The sequence below is a fragment of the Cyprinodon tularosa genome, unplaced genomic scaffold, assembly GCF_016077235.1.
Source record: "Cyprinodon tularosa strain WSP-4 unplaced genomic scaffold, ASM1607723v1 ctg198, whole genome shotgun sequence".
Classification (NCBI taxonomy): domain Eukaryota; kingdom Metazoa; phylum Chordata; class Actinopteri; order Cyprinodontiformes; family Cyprinodontidae; genus Cyprinodon; species Cyprinodon tularosa.
Window position 1 is genome coordinate 1057936 of NW_024038724.1, and position 18494 is coordinate 1076429.

At 36.9% G+C, this 18494-nt stretch overlaps 1 protein-coding gene, 1 long non-coding RNA gene and 1 other non-coding gene across 3 annotated transcripts; 2 read left to right on the plus strand and 1 right to left on the minus strand.

Moving 5' to 3' along the window:
- The first annotated feature begins 4509 nt into the window (after positions 1-4509).
- On the plus strand, positions 4510-7068 carry LOC119782815. The gene is made up of 4 exons (XR_005280708.1): positions 4510-4600; positions 4866-4919; positions 6402-6475; positions 6739-7068. It is a non-coding gene; the product is annotated as an uncharacterized LOC119782815 (long non-coding RNA).
- LOC119782852 lies at positions 6153-6291 on the plus strand. The gene has a single exon (XR_005280718.1). It is a non-coding gene; the product is annotated as a small nucleolar RNA SNORA15 (small nucleolar RNA).
- Positions 7069-7394: 326 nt separating the features above from the next.
- LOC119782813 (phosphorylase b kinase gamma catalytic chain, skeletal muscle/heart isoform-like) lies at positions 7395-18483 on the minus strand. Its single transcript, XM_038283976.1, has 10 exons — positions 18186-18483; positions 15272-15429; positions 12596-12774; positions 12458-12512; positions 12310-12375; positions 12078-12241; positions 9370-9460; positions 9034-9187; positions 8812-8937; positions 7395-8151 (listed from the first exon to the last, which is right to left on the minus strand). Exons 2-10 carry the CDS (start codon positions 15352-15354, stop codon positions 7885-7887), a joined length of 1185 nt encoding a protein of 394 aa, XP_038139904.1. The 5' UTR covers positions 15355-15429; positions 18186-18483; the 3' UTR covers positions 7395-7884.
- Positions 18484-18494: the final 11 nt, after the last annotated feature.

An 18494-nucleotide genomic window follows, 5' to 3' on the forward strand; every position in this document is an offset into this window, starting at 1 on the left:
TTGCTGTTTTTTTTTTTTTTTTTTTAAGAACATCAGCAGTTTTGTTAGTAAAGTTTGAATTTCATTGAACTTTTGTAAACATCATTGTGTGCTTTATAGGTATTTAAAATTACAATAAACATTTTCATTTAAAACATTAACTGTACTTTTTTTTATTCTAAGCACGTTTGGAAAGCCAACTATAGAGGAGGACTTGTGGAAATTTCCACTGAAACCAGCTCAAATAGTGAGCAGGAAGGATATGTAAATCTCCATAATCAGGCGTAACAACACCATAAAGAATGTAGAGAAGATAGATAGAAAGAAAATAAAGCAATAACAAAACAAGCTAAATACTGAAAAAACAGGGCCGTAACCAGGTTTTTTGAAATACCGAGGTCAAATATTGCGATAAATCCTACTTGACAAAAAAAACATCCTGACTTTTTAAAATATATTTTGGAAACTTCAATAAAGAGAGTTAAATCACAAGCCCATCAAGGAGTGGAATATGAACATCTTTATTATAACCATTCCAAAACTCACAAAATAGAGAATGTGAGTGAGTGAGTGAGTGAGTGAGTGAGTGAGTGAGTGAGTGAGTGAGTGAGTGAGTGAGTGAGTGAGTGAGTGAGTGAGTGAGTGAGTGAGTGAATGAATGTGAGTGAGTGAGTGAGTGAGTGAGAGAATGAATGTGAGTGAGTGAGTGAGTGAGTGAGAGAATGAATGTGAGTGAGTGAGTGAGTGAGTGAGAGAATGAATGTGAGTGAGTGAGTGAGTGAGTGAGTGAGAGAATGAATGTGAGTGAGTGAGTGAGTGAGTGAGTGAATGAGTAAGAGAATGAATGTGAGTGAGTGAGTGAGTGAGTGAGTGAGTGAGTGAGTGAGTGAGAGAATGAATGTGAGTGAGTGAGTGAGTGAGTGAGTGAGTGAGAGAATGAATGTGAGTGAGTGAGTGAGTGAGTGAGTGAGTGAGTGAGTGAGTGAGTGAGTGAGTGAGTGAGTGAGTGAGTGAGTGAGTGAGTGAATGAGTAAGAGAATGAATGTGAGTGAGTGAGTGAGATAATGAATGTGAGTGAGTGAGAGAGAGAGAGAGAGAGAGAGAGAGAATGAATGTGAGTGTGTGAGTGAATGAATGACTGAGTGAGTGAATGAGTGAGTGAGAGAGTGAAGTTAGTAGTGCATAGCTTATGACCGGGACAAAGTAAGCACAGGTCAATGAAGAGACTGATAAGAAGCCTTTTTTTATCTTCTGGGTCATTTGTTTCAATGTTCAGGATGTCTGGGAAATTCCTTGTCTGGAGAAGAGAAGGTGAGAGTCCTCCGTTGTGTCAGAAGGTAGGAGTCCTGATAACCATTGCTTTTAGAAAGACTGGGATCAAATCATCCTCTAAAAGCGGCTTCTTTAATATATTTTCCTGCATTTCTTTATATCAGCTGTTTGTTTGCTCATCTGTGTGTCTCATATCACCTCATATCACCCAAACAATTCCCAGAAGCTGCAAAACGCTGCTTGTCAATACAGCTTTTTTCTGATTCATAAACTCCATTTTAATTTATAACCACAGGCCATCTTGGCAAAAGTAATAACTAAACGGATCAAAGATCATACCAATGATGATTTTTAGAGTCATGCCACATTACTGTAACTATTAGATACAAACTATTTGCTTATTAAGCTCTTTAAAGGTTTGCATTTACAGCCATACAACCCATAGGAAAGAAAATCTAAAAAGAATCAATCGCAAAGATACAGCAGATATAGATTGTTTTCTAATAATTGTTTGTTTACTTAGGCATGCTTATTTATAAAAAAAAAATGAAAGTTTAATAGCACAATAACTCAGAGTTAAATTTACTGCCATGTTGTTTCTTAAACAGAAAAATGTACAACAATTATCTCATGAAAATATTGCAAAATAAAAAAAACACTTTTCAGTTTGTAATATTACTTTTACAAAGTTGTAAAACATTTAGAGAATGGACTCAAAAGCTCCACTGTTCACAAAACAAGTTATAGTATCCTAAATATGATCTTTTGTTGTAGAATTCAGTAGATATAATAAATATAATAATAATAATAATAACGGTTGACAAAAGGTATAGGTTAGTATTGTAACATTTCTAAAGAACTAAAAGAGAAGAAAAAACATATCTGCATAGGTGTTGATGAACGATGGTGGAATTCAGTTTCTTCTCAAATGGAGCCATCGACAATATACATGATCAGGATGAGAGTTAGTTTTGAAACATACAACTTTATTTATGCCAACAAACTAAATATTGCATTGTTTCCATAAAATAAAATGATAACAAAAGCTCAGCTAAAATAATATGTAATATCTGTATTTTAGGGACATTTTGAGAAAACAGACTTTTTGTATTATAGCCTTCTTTGTTATATTGCTCTTTGTATGATAATTTCACAAATGCATTGTTGAAGACATTATTGGTTAAAAAGCCTGAAGTGCTCTGCTTCAGTGATGATGATAAGAGGAAAATGTTTAAGTTAAATAGATGTCCATTTTATCTGTCATTTACATTTATGTATATATTTGTGTCTTATAAAGCCTTGAGGGTTGGACATACTGATGTATGCAAGACAAACTGATAATAAAATACTTTTTTAAATCATATTCATTGTGTATTAATTCTTGCATGTTTCTCCTGGCAGTGTGCTCTTCTATGGGTGAAATGAATGCTACACTCTGCACAGGTCATCAGTCCATTGCAGGTCAACATAGAGACATACTTACAGGCACACACACTCACACCTAGGGACAATTTAGAGATGCCAACTAACCTAAAAGTCATGTTTTGGACTGTGAGAGGAAGGCAGAGTACCAAGAGAGAACCCATGCATGCACAGGGAGAACATGTGAAAAACATCACTATGCAGCCCCGGCTGAAAAACTGCTGTTGTTATGTAGAATGTATGGAAAGACAAATACACATTTTTTTTACTAATTATCTGATTCAAATCAGATTAAGTGTATCCTGTCAGTGTGGGTTCTTGCTTTTTTTTCCCATACTTACCAAATCCTAGAAATAATGAGACATTTTTTGGGAGAGTTTATTCATTACTTTCCTCAAATTTGGCTAGTATTTACTTTGTATTTTGCAGTATTATTTTGTGTTAAACTTTTTGGCTTCGGTAAAAATTCAGAAAAAGGTTTCACAAACCTCTTTCAATTTACTGGACGGAGTTCAGAATTGAAATTGTTGTTTTTTCACACTTGGTGGTAAATCTATATATGTTTCTCATGGTGGACATTTCAGTTTGATTTACTTTAGTTAAAGGCATAGAAACCTTCAACATTAATACAAATCTGATGCTGTTTTGGCATTAAGCAAGTAGAATGGGTTTATGAATCTATCTAAAGCATGAAATATTTAAACTTATTTAATCTTTTACAAGGAGAATAAAATAGCAATTCACAAAAATGTAAAGGTCACATTTTAAAGGCGTAAAACTTTTTTTTTTGTTTAAACTTAGAAAAAAAGTCTTGCAGTACAGGTTGTAGTTTTATATTTAAGAAACTCATATTATAACTACCTTAAAATATATTCAGATGGTTCTAAGAATTTAAAAAGATGTCTGGTAATATGAATCTATATACCAGAGTTTAAAATATATATTTCTAAAAGAATATTAGATCAACTCTCTGTTTTCACAGCCGAAATGGTGGCAATTATACTAAGCTTACAATGGGTAGAGGAGGTTAGACCAGATAGGGTGGTGGTCTGTACAGATTCCAAAGCAGTTTTAAAAAGTATTCAGGGAGACAGAAATGATAGAAAACATTTAGTATTAGAAATCCAGCACAGTCTATTCAGATTATATAGGGGTGAAATTGATATTTGGTTATGTTGGGTTCCAGCACTTGAAGCTGTAAAAGGCAATGAAAAGGAAGATAAATTGGCAAAAGGGGCATTAGAGGGAACAATAACCATTAAAATTCCTTTAGGGAAAGGGGAAGGTAAATCACTTATTAAGAGTAAAGAAATGGAAAAATAGCAAAAGAGGTGGAACGAAGAAAAGAAAGGAAGAGGATTACATAAGGTACGAAAATCAGTATTAAATAAAATCATTAATGAGAGAAACAGAAGGGAAGAAGTAATAATCATCATATTAAGAGTGGGTCATACCTATTTAAATGACAATTTATATTTAACAGGGAGGGAAATAATGACAAATGTGAAGGATGTGGAAAAAAGAAAATGTAGAACATGTATTGATGAACTGTAAAACTTATGAACATGAAAGGGAGAAATTGAGAAGATTGGTTGGAAGGACAGGCAAGGAATGGAGTCTTAAAGGAATATTGGGAAATGAAGGAAATATAAAGGATATTCACAGATTAAGGAAAGCATCATTTATTAATCTACAGAATACAAAATTTAAAAATAGCATATGACGTAAAGTAATTTTGCTACACACTCATGTACAGTAGGTGGCGGTATGCAGCTAAAGGTTGCGTGCGATCCTCCATAATAGAAAAGAAGAAGCAGGTTGTAGTTTAGTGGGGGCGCTAATGAGTTGCGTTGCTGATTTGAACCGCTAGGAAGAAGCGCTCTGAGGGGAAGAAGAAGAAAGATGCTCTTTGGCCACGCTGGCTTAGGTAGGTTTCAGTTGATGTTAGAGGGGATATTATGTAGGAATTCTTTGATAAAGATGCAATTTAAAAGGTGCGAGAGTGAATTTGGCCCACTTAGGTCATCAGGTGTAAATGTTCTTCGTTTTAAATCTAAAGTTGTTTGGTTAACATCTGGTTTGAATGCGGAAGCGACGCTTCACGGCTAAATGTATGTTTAACATTGGATAATAAGTTGTCTTCTGTAAATGTATGTAAGTTAATTATAATGTTGGTGGTGTGTTTGCTATAGGAGGAGCGTGAAAGCGGCGGCCTGACTGCAGTCATCACCATGAGATGCTAGAAGGTGAGGATGAGAAGCGCACATGGTCATGGATTAGCAAAAAAATGGCTCAAATAATCTTGGGAAATGTGGTTATTGTCAAATTGTTATGCTAGCAGTCAGAAACATTTCTTAGCTTGATATGTAGGTGTCGACAGGGCTGATTGAAAGCCCACAGGCCCAGGTTAGCTCATCACATGAGCTAACTGGTTTCCTGGAGGAAGTCCTGAGCCCTCGCTTTCCCTCCAATTTAAACTAAACATTTTTTTTTTTTTTTTTTTTACAAAATGCAGGTTTAAGATAGACCTTTTGATTGATCTTAATAAAAGAAATCGATTATTTCTAATTCCTCTTTGTCTAAACAAAACCACGCAATAAATAGAACAAAATGTGTAGCAATTTAAATATAACAATATAATCAGCATTTTAACTGCAGGCTTAATATCCACGTTAAAAACAGAAATTAAGCAGCAGCAAAGCTTATAATTTAAGTTTTTATCTGGAGAAGATAGTTGGAGACAGACAGCAGAGAGATTATGCTCTGTTTGTTTGCACCACGAAGATAAATTAAGACACTGTCACACTAAGCTGCATTAAGTTTTGATTTAACTCAACCAAACAGCTGGTGTCTGCTTTTATTTGTCTTATCACTGCACATTACAACTTTAGAACCTATAGACTCATTCATAACGCTGCCCTCATGTGGCAGCAGGAGGAAACATGCATGAAAAGTGACACTAAAGACTTTTTTTTGTAAAGTACTTAACTAATTCTTTAAGATTTTCCCTCAGTTTGTATTTACAGCACTTTAAGAAGCTATGTGAGGTAATACATAACTAGTTTATTTACATACTACTCATTCATAACCAGAACCTTCCATGATAAACTGGTACAAAGCATGTCCAAGCTTCTAACATCCTGTTTAGGCCGAACAATAGGGCCTCACTATGCATCTGGGGGGGAGGAGTGGCGGCCTAGTGGTTGGGGCCCACAGACTGCCACTCTGCCTCTCTTAGCAAGACCCCTAACCCCACACTGCTGCCTGTGCGCTGCACAATGGCAGCCCACTGCTCCTCGAGGGGATTGAGAGGTTAATATCTCCAATGTGAGATCAATAAAGTTCAATTATTATTTACTTTTGTATGCTGTGTATTTTTCATATGCTTCCAAACATCCACACTAAGCATGTTTTGAGAGTGAAAACTAAAACCTACCAACCTCCTGGTCTTTGTTTTAATGTTAAGCATGTTTTTGGATGCATGGCCGAATTCTGTGTTACTTTGCACGTAGTAAATACAGTCAGACACCATGCTAAATTACTGTTTTTCACAAACTGACTTGACTAGATCAGAGTGCTCCTTATGTGCCTTGTTCTTATGTCAGAGTGACAACAATTTGTTTGAAACCTTTGAATGAAATCTACACAGTTCCTTTAAAACTAATCGGTTTTTATATTGAAGAAAAATGAGATTTTTTTTTTCCATTTATGGTCTTTTTGCTTTTCAGTCCTGCAGCAGAGGATTATGGAGCTCTGCTACACTCAGTTGTTAATGTAACTGGCTTGACCTTCACTCTGGACGGTATGTTTTACTCCCACCCTTAATAGTTATAAACATTAGATGATTAATGGGATCACTGGAAAGGTGACCCTGGGCATGGCTGAATTCTGCTCCAGCTGGGCTCTGTGCTGGATACAGTCAGACACCATGCAACAGCCTCGTCTCATCCCTGCCAACATAACCTGGATAGGCACTTCCCTCAGCTATTATCCAGCTACACAGGAAAGAGTACAATGATAAACTTAACATTCATAGCATGTCTTTAAAAACATTTTTTCCTGCAGGGCGCCAACATTCCAAACAGGAGAGGAGTCTGCTCTTTCTGTGGTAACTACACTCAAGTCTTTTTTTTTTTTTTTTTTTTAAAGATTTTCATTCCTTTGTTATTTATTTGAGTCAAAGTTGCAGTCCATAGGTGTTCCATGAAACATCTTGTTTCATGTAACACCATGACTATATGCCTCCCACCTGGACAGAGCCAGACCACAAATGAGGCTGTAAACGGACACTGCAGGGAGAGGCTGTGCCAGAAACAAGCACTTAGTGACCTGTAAAGATTTATGTGAATGCTTCTCACTACTTTTATAATAAACATGTCACTGTGCTGAAAATAACCTGTGTGTACTGTCTTTTTGTGTGTGTTTTAAATTGGGCTAGGCAATTAATTGCAATGTAACAAAATCCAATTTTCAAACTAAAGAGGAACTCAACTTTGGTTATGTTACTTTTAACAAGACTAAGACGAATTTGGATGTTGCTAAATTTGGGCTAGCATGTAGATTCATGCAAGCAATAGAACCACCATACAGGTTACGGTAAAGTCCTGCAACAATGGAATCTGGAAAAGCAAGCATTCAAGGTCATGAAAAAAATGAAACCCTGGAGGGAAACCTTTACATGTTTGTGGTCAGTACAAAGGAAAATTGACAAAATTGTTTTGTTTTTTTGTCTTTTCAGCATTAGTTATAAATTGAGTTCTCTGGAAGAGATGCAAGAAACAAAACCATGAAAAGTCTTTAAAGATTAGATGTGGGTTTAATATTAAAGTTTAATAAATATGTTTATACAAATTAAAATATTCTTTCATTAGAGCAGCTCACATTTTCCCTTTGTTTTTGCCTATGCAGTTTGAGTTCAGTCAAAACTAAAGATTGACATTTTGGGAACATACGAACTGATCCTAAATGAAACATTTCTATATTTTGACAAAAGATGAAGACTTCAGTGGAGGCTATATTCCTCTATATTAAGAACTCGTTTTACAGAATATTTTTTATGTAAAACAGAAAACCAAAAGCTTCCCTGACTAAAAGCTTTAGGAGGTACGTCCCCCACACTTCTCCCCTCATCCTCCAAGGACACTTAAGGGCTGTTCTGATTTTACCAGTTCAGTTTCTTGAGTAGAAGTAATTCCCAGTTGTTCAGACGTATCACCAGCTGTGTTGGCCCGACTCTTCCGCCTCGGTGGCTATAGAAAGCAGGATGGTCTTTGGAGAGTTCTCGAAAAGCGCGGCTCTGTTCTGAGTTTGGCCCTTCTTGACCCAGTGGCCGTAGATCTTGAAGGCGCAGGCGTCGATGAGTTTGCGGATGGGCTTGACTGCATACGGGTCGCTTTTAATCACCTCCTTGGTAACAGGCTTGGCCCGGCGGTAGTGGCAATAGATTCGCATGGTGGCGAGGACAGTCATGCAGATGACCTGATGGAGGTAACAGTTTATGAGCTAAAATTGATAACATTTTATGTTGAAATTAAACTTTCTTAAGGTTTGGTACCTCTGCATTATATAGATAGATGTACTTTATTTATCCCAAGCTGGGAAATTGCAGAAATATACAGGCTATAACTGTCCAATGATACAGATATTAAAGAATATTCCTGAAAATTATTCACGCGTGGCACAGTGGTGGGAGTAAGATTACTTGATTTATGAAAGTTCACTAACAAACAGCAACCAGTCATTTAATTCCCAGTCATTTAATTCTTTGGGTGATTTGAGCTAAATAGGGAGATATTTTAATGTTTCTGTACCAGTGGTATTGCAGCTGGCTGCTTTGATGCAATCTCAACTAAAACATTTTTTTTTTGTTCTTAAGATCAGCAAAGAACCAAAACAGATCGCAGACATAAAAAAAAGAGATTTAAGAAGCATCCTTGACGCTCTGCTCAGTCTTTAGACCTACAGAAAATCTGCACTTAAACTTCACGAGTTTTAAAAGACCTTCAGCTCAAAAATGTTACACATTTGTCCCAGTGCTGTTGGAGACACGCAATATACTAATTTAATTTATTTACAGGCTGTGAAACATTCAACTGTATTTTTGGATGACATTTGATAATGAGAAGAAGGATCTCTTACCTTGAATCGCCTGTATGGACTGAACTGCCGCACTTCATTAACTACATACTGAGAGAAAAACGAGTGGTTCAGAGCATCAGATGCAGTGAAACGCTGCTTTGGGTCCACCACCAACATCCGGGAGATCTTAAACAGTATAATATTAGCTTTAGGTTATTAAAACTTTTGCTGAAATTTTAAAAAGACAAACCTTAATGTTGGGTTTTTAAAAAAAAAGCCTACCAGATCTTTAACTGTATCAGAGCAATCCTCCCATTCTGGGGATGAGAAGTCATAAGTCCCTGCTAAGATCATCCGCAGCATCAGCATCTGTTTTCTGTGCCAGAAAGGTGGCGAGCCGGCCAGCAGAGTGTACATGATAACACCGGCGCTCCATCTGGAAACACAAGCATCAACGACAGAGACGTCTGTGACCTTTCTGAGCAGAAACTATAAGCAAGCTCTCTGATCGAAGCTTTGATTAGTCCAACACAGAACAGATGGAGTCAGCGTGGAAAGTTGAAATCCCCCTTTTACTGTCCATGTGAGATGGGCACCAATTAGTCTCTGGATACTTACATGTCAACAGCCGTGCCGTATCCTTTGTGTTCTGGATCCATGGAGCACTCGATGATCTCAGGAGCAAGGTAACCCGGTGTCCCACACACTTCTGCATTAAACACATGTTCAAATAGGCAGAAACCAACTTGTAAAAGCTGAGTGCACATTTTTCTGTTTTTAGACATACTGCAATAGTTACAATATACATGTTAGTGAATAGGGATGTTTAATCAAATAAATTCTGTTGTCTAAATATCACAGTATTAATCCAGAAAATGTCCCTTTCTAAAATAAACTGAATACAATGAGAGGATTTAATTTTTGTCAATTTTGTGGGGAAAAAAGTCAGCTGTAAAATGCCTTTTTAACTGTATAACCTATGATGGAGGCCCATCCTTTAGCTTCTCACAAAAGTGTGCAGGAATGTGTGACCATTCCTGCAGATCAAACTGCTGCAACTGAGTCAGGTTGGTAGGTTTAGCTGCAGACCACACCACTTTTTAGCTTTGCAAACACTTTATTCTAATTAGTGATGAGACTTGGACCTGACTTTCCTCCATTAAGCCCCTTTCAGACTGTATGATTGGGTCAATGTCGACATGAAAGACCTGTTTCTAACAAAGCTTTAACTGCATGGATGAAGTTTCACAACACCAATGCTTCCATTATCGTATTCTCAGTTGGTGGGGTTGTCAGGCTATCAAGCTTCCCCTCATTCTAATTTTGTCCCAAAGTGCATTTGGGGACTTTAATCTGTTTTTATTTATTTATTCTTGTTGCCTTTGGAGTAATGGCTGCTTCCTCTATTAGTGCTAGTAACTAGTACTTTCAAAGGTCTTTTGTTTTTGCTCAAAGTTAGTGTTTGGGACAGAACTGTCTTCTTCCTAAACGGTATAATCACAGAATATTCCCGTGATGTTTACGGTGTTCTTTAATTGTTTGGTCAGATGAAAATGGCGCCTTTAGGCTTTGAAAAACTTTATCCGAGGATTGATTAGGATCTCCTCAGTTTTCTTATAACAATTGACTGTTTTCCTCTGCTGAACTCAGATGTCTAGACCCTGCCTGTGAGTTGATTGTTTGAAAGTGACATTGATGTCTCTCTGTATGGAAAGGAACGGTTTTGTCTGATTTAATGTAAAACAGGGAGAAATAATTATTTTATTTTTTTATGTTTAAGTGAAAATCTGTTTTTAATAATGAAGGTTACAAAAAGTTTGATCTACTTAGCAAAAAAAAAAAAAAAGCTAAACCCAGAGTTCAGTAATGTGCAGCGAAAGTATGTGTCATTAAAGGATATTTACCATTGCTTTTACAATCCATTCCTATTATTCCTTATAGATTCACGTAATAATGTTTTTTCATGGGGGACACTGAACAACAGAATAACAACAAAAAAAAGGTAAGGATGCATTGTTTGGTTTATAAAGTCAGCCACAACAGATAAGAACTGTGATCCTCTTTTTAATACGGCTGGAGGTTAAAGCTGACTGTAACTTCTCATTAATCATTAACGTAAATTATAAAGGAGAAAAATTAAAAAGGTCAAAGGGACAAATCATTTACAGTCTCTTCTGTCACTGCATATCATAATAAGAAAAAAAATGATCTAAATAAGTAAAAAATTCTTAAGATTATAGTATTTTTCCCTTAATTTAGAAAGTAAATAACATTATTCCTCAAAGGAATAATAACTGTAGCTCTTGAAATTAAACAGTTCTTTTTTTCTTATTATTTTAAACTTATATCATCTTATATAGTCTGCATTTTTTCTTACTTACTTGCTCAAATTAAGAGAAAATACACTATTTTAAGAAAAAATTACTTCCCTATATTTCAATTTTGCATCATATGTGTTCATTACAGGGAAAAACCAGTTCTAGAGGACACTGGGCCTTGCCGGCCTGTCTAGAACCACCTATGATTTCAGCATATATGATTAGGGCATAATTACATTTCTAAGCTTGATGTGTTTGGAAACTTTAAAATGCAGATGCTTTATGTCCAACCAAGTCAGATCAACCTTTACCTCCCTTTATCAACAGAAATGCTAAATTAATAAAAAAAAAATAAGAGTTTTAATATTTACGTATGTGGAAGCTCAGTGGTTGCATTATTTCTTTTTTTTTCACCTTTTCTTTAAATTTTCTGATTTATAATTTTACTAACAAAGCAAAACTTCTCCTGTCTTTTGTGTTTAAAAATACATCTACTAAAAGTTGAATTAAGGCTTATCTATTGACTTTTGTCTAGCATATTTTACGGTTACCAGAGGATGGCTGCATCAAGCTTAATTAGACGCCGGTCCTAACCCTTGGAGTCCACCAAGTTCACTTCATCGGCAGTTTCTGCTGCTGATGATCTTAAGGTTTCTGGGAAGTCTAGTTAGAAAGGTCAGCATACCACGGCCCTCTGGCTGCAGCCAATAGATCAGAGTGTCCTGTGCTGTTCATAGCAGGAAGCACGCTTTGCAACTAGATCCAGATTCATGCCCCCCCAAAGCACCAACTGTTGCTCTAATGAAACAGCAGGTTGTGTAAGAAGGAAAGATAGCAGTTTTCCTTGTGGAGGGCACTAAACGTATCAACTGATCTTACAGGAAGTGATGCTGGAGCTGATCTCTATCCTTAAGTCAAAGCTTGAGGTTGTCAGTGAATTTTGTAGCAGATATAGGATTTAAGGGACTATTGGTTTGACTTGTGACTCCACTGAAAACCTCCACCCACCTTTGAGTGTCTGTCCTGGCTGGATCTGCACGGCGAAGCCAAAGTCTGTGAGTTTGATGTTCATGTTGTCATCCAACAGGATGTTCTCAGGCTTTAGGTCCCGGTGAACGATGTTCTGGTCGTGGAGGAACTGGACCACCTCCAGCAAAGCACGCATAATCTTCCTAAATGAACATTTATCTGTTTAAAAAAACATTACAGGGAGTAATGTTGGTAAAGCTGGCTTACAGACCTGGTTTCCCTTTCTGACAAAGTTACTTTCTCCGTGAGGTAGTCAAAAAGTTCCCCTCTCTTCATCCTGGGAGGAGGAAAATGAAACATAGGCTGCAGCTTATTTGAGCGGTTAGACGTGTAAATCTAACATAAACCGCAACACTTACAGATCAAAAACCAGGAAGAAGAAAGCTTTGGACTCGTAGCAGTCTTTGAGCTGTACTGGAGACAAGAAATCACTTCATCAGTGGATCAGCTGATATCTGAGCATCATCGGACATTTAGAGATTAGGAAAAGTGCTTACTGATGTTTTCCTTCCCACAGACTTTCTTAAGGATGTCAATCTCCTTCACCGTCGCCTCTCTGATCTCCTCAATCTCCTGCGGGGTAATTTTGTCAGATGGGGTAATGTCTATGATCTTTACAGCAAACTCCTGATCGGTGCGCTTGTTCACACAGCGGCGTACCACACTGCTCACCCCCCTGTCAGAGAAGAAAACGTCAACCAACATCTGAGCACAAATGTGACACTTTTGTTCACTTCAGACACAATCTCTGTGTTTTTATTTTTTTAAGTAGCTCATGATTTTATTCACCTTTTGGTGATTTACAGGAACAACAGATTTAAAATCTAAATTATTATAGTCTGAGGAAGTTGGTTTTTAAAGGTTGAGTCAGATCCCTGAGTTTAACTTAATGAAACTAAGTATGTGGACCTGACTACCAATGAACATAATTTCCTCACTTCCAACGACCTGCTGACCTGTATGGGAGAAAGACACTGACGTTACGCAATCACCCGGCATGACCATCGGTCCCCAGACCCTCCTAACACTATAACCTTTGTCCACAACGTGTGGAAGTTAATGAATGCTGCCTTCTGCACGCTGAGGCTTACATAACAGCCACCATCTTAGAGGCAGCGGGGAATGATAATCAGAGCAGCAGGTATTTTAGACCATTCCCTCCACAGAAAAAAATCAGTGGAAACATAAAGACAGACGTGCACAGTGCCCTTTAAGATGTGTTTTCACAGTTTTGAATTTCACAAACAGAAAACTTTGATGTATTTAATTTGAATATTTTGTTACAGATCGACCAAAGACCAAACCTGCCATAAATAAAAACACATACAGAAAAAAATGAAGGACTTAATAATATAAAACTGTTTGAAAAACTAGCAAATAATATGAATTTGTGTGCCATTAAACGGGACAAAATAATAAAAATTTGATATATCTACAATTAATCGATTATTTGTCTAAAAATATATATTTTAACTTTTATTTTTACTTTTCTTCTTGCTTTTATGCTGACTTATTTTTTAACCCACTTATTTTCTGTTATACATTTTTCTAAGTGTTTATTTAATGTTTGTGTATTGATTGCAAGTGAGTGCAAATAGAGGTTAAAAAACATAACAGTAAGAATAGGATGAACAGTTTTCAAAATCTTTCTTCCATCTTTGAGTTTTTTTCTGCACCCAATTATCAAACTAATTGGAATATCAAACAAAGATAACAGCAGTCGATTTGAAATGCTTTGAAATTGTCATGAAACGTATTAAGGGATATTTATCTTAACTGCTCCCTTTGGGAAAATATTATTCACCTCTGTCAAAAAATAAAAATTCAACTTAAGTAGCCAGACTTAAGCTTGATAACAACCAGTGATGTCATCAGGCTATATGGGTTATATCAATGTGGGATATTGGTCTGATTTTGACCAAAAAATTCCAATATTAGCAAACAGATAAAATCAGTCAGCTTCTGTTAAAGTTTAACCCATTGCTTAATATAACATGAGTCAGTTGTTCTCTGACCTTATGTTGTTGAATTTTGTTCTCTGTTTTGGTAATATTACTTATTAAGCCTTTACTTATGAAAGCTTGTATGATTTGAGGTAATATTGTATCAGGTCAATATCAGTATTGGTCAGTTCTCAAAACTGCAATATTGATATCGTATCAGAAATGAAAAAGTTCCCTAATAATAACCGCAGGAGTGAAATCCTAAAAACAGTTAGATAGAGCCTGTCCAACAGAATTACGGGGAGTCATGGCCTGTGTGGTTAGCCTTTGTCCTGTGAGCCTATCCCAGAAAGCTCCAATGGACAATGGCAGCTCGCTCCCCCCTAAGGAGATGAGTTAGATGCAGAAAAAAAAAAAATGTTGAAATGCACAAAGTTAAAATAATCAAGCAAGATAAGAAAAAGTAAATAGATGATAGCCTGGAACTGCATAACTGAAGGTTAACTGAAGCACATCAGCCTCTAAGGAAAGGAGATCTACTTTATACACTGCAAAAAATGAAATCTAAATATGCCTTTTTTTTTTCTTTAGATAGTTGCATTTTTTCTTGGCTTAAAGAAGTAAGTAAGACACTTTGACAATAAAACAATTTACATTTAAAATAAGAAAAAACAATTGCATTGTCTTATTTCAAGTGCATATTATCTATTATCTTATTTTAAGAGTAAAAAAAACTCATTCCATTGGAAAATTATCTTATTTACCTGAAATGAATTGATGATTTTTTTTTTTTACATATTTCTAGATCGTTTTTCTAGCGTTTTATTTTTCAATTGCTGTAAATTATCCACTTTTCCTCTTCACATGCCTCATAGTGTTTTATGTGATTTTGTTTTTATCTTTTTTTTTATTTTTATGCATTCTGAGCAAAATGTTCATAAAAATATAATTGGTTGAAAATGACAATAATGATGATTGATTCTCTATTACCTGCAGATATAGCTACTTCTTAATTAAGACTGTTTTCTTTTAAAGTGTCCCGTTTTACCAACATAAAATAGATTAGAGTTTGTTTAAATTGACATAATGGGACTAAAACTGATTTACAGGCTAAAAACTAACAGCTGAAATGGGTCTCAATTCATAGATCATTATAAAAAATATTTGTCATCACCCAAAAGGAATGGAAATACCCTCAGTAATTCTGAATGTTGCACTCCAAACACATACCGGCCCAGGATCTCCTTGGGTTCGTACTTGTCGTAGAACTCCTGTGCTCCCACCCAGTCTGGGATCTCCTCCTCTTTGGTCATGATGAAGCAGCGCTGGTTCACGTCCGAAAGGTAAGTAAAAGTTTTCCTCTTATACGTCAAAGAGAGCTGCAAGAACTAAACATGCACAAAACAACACTGAGGTTTTTAATGTATGTGCATTAATGCTCAATACCTTCTGATGCCACTAAATTCCATAGTTTTACTGCAGTGGAATGACATCACACAGACTAATTTCCTCAAACTATATTAGTACAATTATTGGCATAATCAAATACCGGAGCTAAGCTTGATATTTGTTTTTGATCTATGTGTTGAATAACTTTTAGTCACTTTTTGCATCTTATTTCTGAGATAGACTAATGACCTTTTCAATAACAACAACAATAGCATTTTGCCAATGTTTGCTAAATATCCAGTCCACCAAGAGACACTAGAGAATCAGGCACTGGGTGGACTGGGTTAGTGACTTCACATTTCCTTTAAATCATGCAGAGGCAGATTTTATCAGCCGTTCCTCTGAATAGAAAACACTAGAGAACATTTCATTCAGAAACAGCTTAAGAAATAAATTTTATTTCCTGTTAACACAGAGCTATACACTCACAGGCCACTTTATTATGTACTAGTAACGGGTTGGACTCCCTTTTGCCTTCAGAACTGCCTCAATTCTTCGTGGCATAGATTCAACAAGGTGCTGGAAGCATTCCTCAGGGAGTTTGGTCCATATTGACATGATGGCATCACACAGTTGCAGCAGATTTGTCGGCTGCACAGCCATGATGCGAATCTCCCGTTCTACCACATCCCAAAGATGCTCTATTGGATTGAGATCTAGACTGTGGAGGCCATTTGAGTACAGTGAACTCATTGTCATGTTCAAGAAACCAGTCTGAGATGATTCCAGCTTTATGACATGGCGCATTATCCTGCTGAAAGTAGCCATCAGAAGTTGGGTACATTGTGGTCATAAAGGGATGGACATGGTCAGCAACAATACTCAGGTAGGCTGTGGCGTTGCAATGATGCTCAATTGGTACCAAGGGGCCCAAAGAGTGCCAAGAAAATATTCCCCACACCATGACACCACCACCACCAGCCTGAACCGTTGATACAAGGCAGGATGGATCCATGCTTTCATGTTGTAGACGCCAAATTCTGACCCTACCATCCGAATATTGCAGCAGAAATTGAGACTCATCAGACCAGGCAACGTTTTTCCAATCTTCTATTGTCCAATTTCAATGAGCTTGTGCAAACTGTAGCCTCAGTTTCCTGTTCTTAGCTGAAAGGAGTGGCACCCGGTGTGGTCTTCTGCTGCTGTAGCCCATCTGCCTCAAAGTTCGACGTACTGTGCGTTCAGAGATGCTCTTCTGCCCACCTTGGTTGTAACGGGTGGTTACTTGAGTCATTGTTGCCCTTCTATCAGCTCGAACCAGTCTGGCCATTCTCCTCTGTCCTCTGGCATCAACAAGGCATTTCCACCCACAGAACTGCCGCTCACTGGATGTTTTTTCTTTTTCGGACCATTCTCTGTAAACCCTAGAGATGGTTGTGCATGAAAATCCTTGTAGATCAGCAGTTTCTGAAATACTCAGACCAGCCATTCTGGCACCAACAATCATGCCACGTTCAAAGTCACTCAAATCACCTTTCTTCCCCATACTGATGCTCGGTTTCAACTGCAGGAGATTGTCTTGACCATGTCTACATGCCTAAATGCACTGAGTTGCCGCCATGTGATTGGCTGCTTAGAAATTAAGTGTTAACGAGCAGTTGGACAGGTGTACCTAATAAAGTGGCCGGTGAGTGCATGTATAGAGTTTGCTAAATCAGGACAGGATTGACACTGAAAGTTGTTTTGTTTTTTTACACTCCAGCATGAAACAAAAAGCAGTTGGTAAAAGGGTCATAATCCATACTGTTAAGTAAGGTTGAGGCTCTGTGGTACTGTGGGCCCAGTTCTCTTCCAAGGCCCTGGGAATTTGGATATTTTAAATACAGATCTTTGTTGTAAATACTGGTCTTCATTGGAAAATTTAAAATAAATCATGAATTGCTCTGGAAATCTTTGGCTAAATGAACACAAAGGATTCAGTGGAGATTCAACATACTTATCCTGAAGCAAGATCATTCCCAGGGTAAAATCCTTTAAGAATGTGGTGGTGTTAGCTGAAGAGAATTTAGGAGTAAGCGCAGGACTTTGGTCCAGTGATTGTGAGTGGTAAAAGATCCTGCTTTGCGTGAGTCTACCTTATTAAACGTGTAGAAAACTATCCTAGTGGGAAAAGATGCTTGTACAATGTTCTTTTTTACCTCCTACCTATAAATCAAATACGTTTGCATCCTCATTTTTTAGTGTGGGATCATGTTGGTATTGTTTAAAACTTAAGATTCAAATTGTTTTTACACACAGGGTGGAGAAATTGCAAAACAGAGTGTTAGACCTGATTTACTCAACGGTTGATTTGATTGGATTTCTAGTCTGATTATTCATGCGATTTTAAGCAGTGTCCATTGCAGTTAAAATCACAACCTAGATTTATATTATAACCCCACTAATATATATATATATTTAATTTTCCTGTATAATCTGTTCATAGCTTTCATATTTATTTTATAGCCTTTTACAATTACTACGTTTATATAAACCATTTAGTTTCTTTACACGTTTATATATTTATATCCTGTATAGCACTTCTGGATAGATGCAAACTACATTTTGTTGGTTTGTACCTGTGACAGTGTGTGACAATAAAGTTGAATTCTAATTCTAGATTTACCTCAAAGCAGTGTTTGAATGAAAGGATCCCTTATGAATCTTCATCATGCTCCAATAAAATCAGACAGAAGAAAACCCCCTGCTCACTCACCGTCTTTCAGCGCCTGCTCCCACAGAGGGACTCCATGGTTAAAAGTGTCCTGTCTGTTCCCAAGAAGTAAAAATCAACCACTTAGAAATCCACTCAGACTCTAGTGCAGCAGGAGCGCTGTAGAGTCACTAGTGCCATGTTGTAAAGGGTGAGCTTTAATGTCAAATGCCAAAAATAAATGGGTGCTTCCGCAGCAACTTCACGTGCAAAAAAAAAAAAAACATCCAGATTACCAAACATACATCCAGCAGCTCCTTCTCTCACAGCTAAGGCTTTAAGACACACTTCCCATGTGTCGCTTGCGTTTAG

Bases quoted from the DNA above. Each gene is read 5' to 3' on its own strand.
- LOC119782813 (XM_038283976.1), bottom strand. From the start codon at position 15,354: ATGACCAAAGAGGAGGAGATCCCAGACTGGGTGGGAGCACAGGAGTTC. The intron at 12,376-12,457 runs GTAAGTGTTGCG...TCCTCCTCCCAG, and splicing joins TTCTTCCTGGTTTTTGATCT to GATGAAGAGAGGGGAACTTT. The intron at 8,938-9,033 runs GTAGGCTTTTTT...ATACTGTTTAAG, and splicing joins CTGATACAGTTAAAGATCTG to ATCTCCCGGATGTTGGTGGT.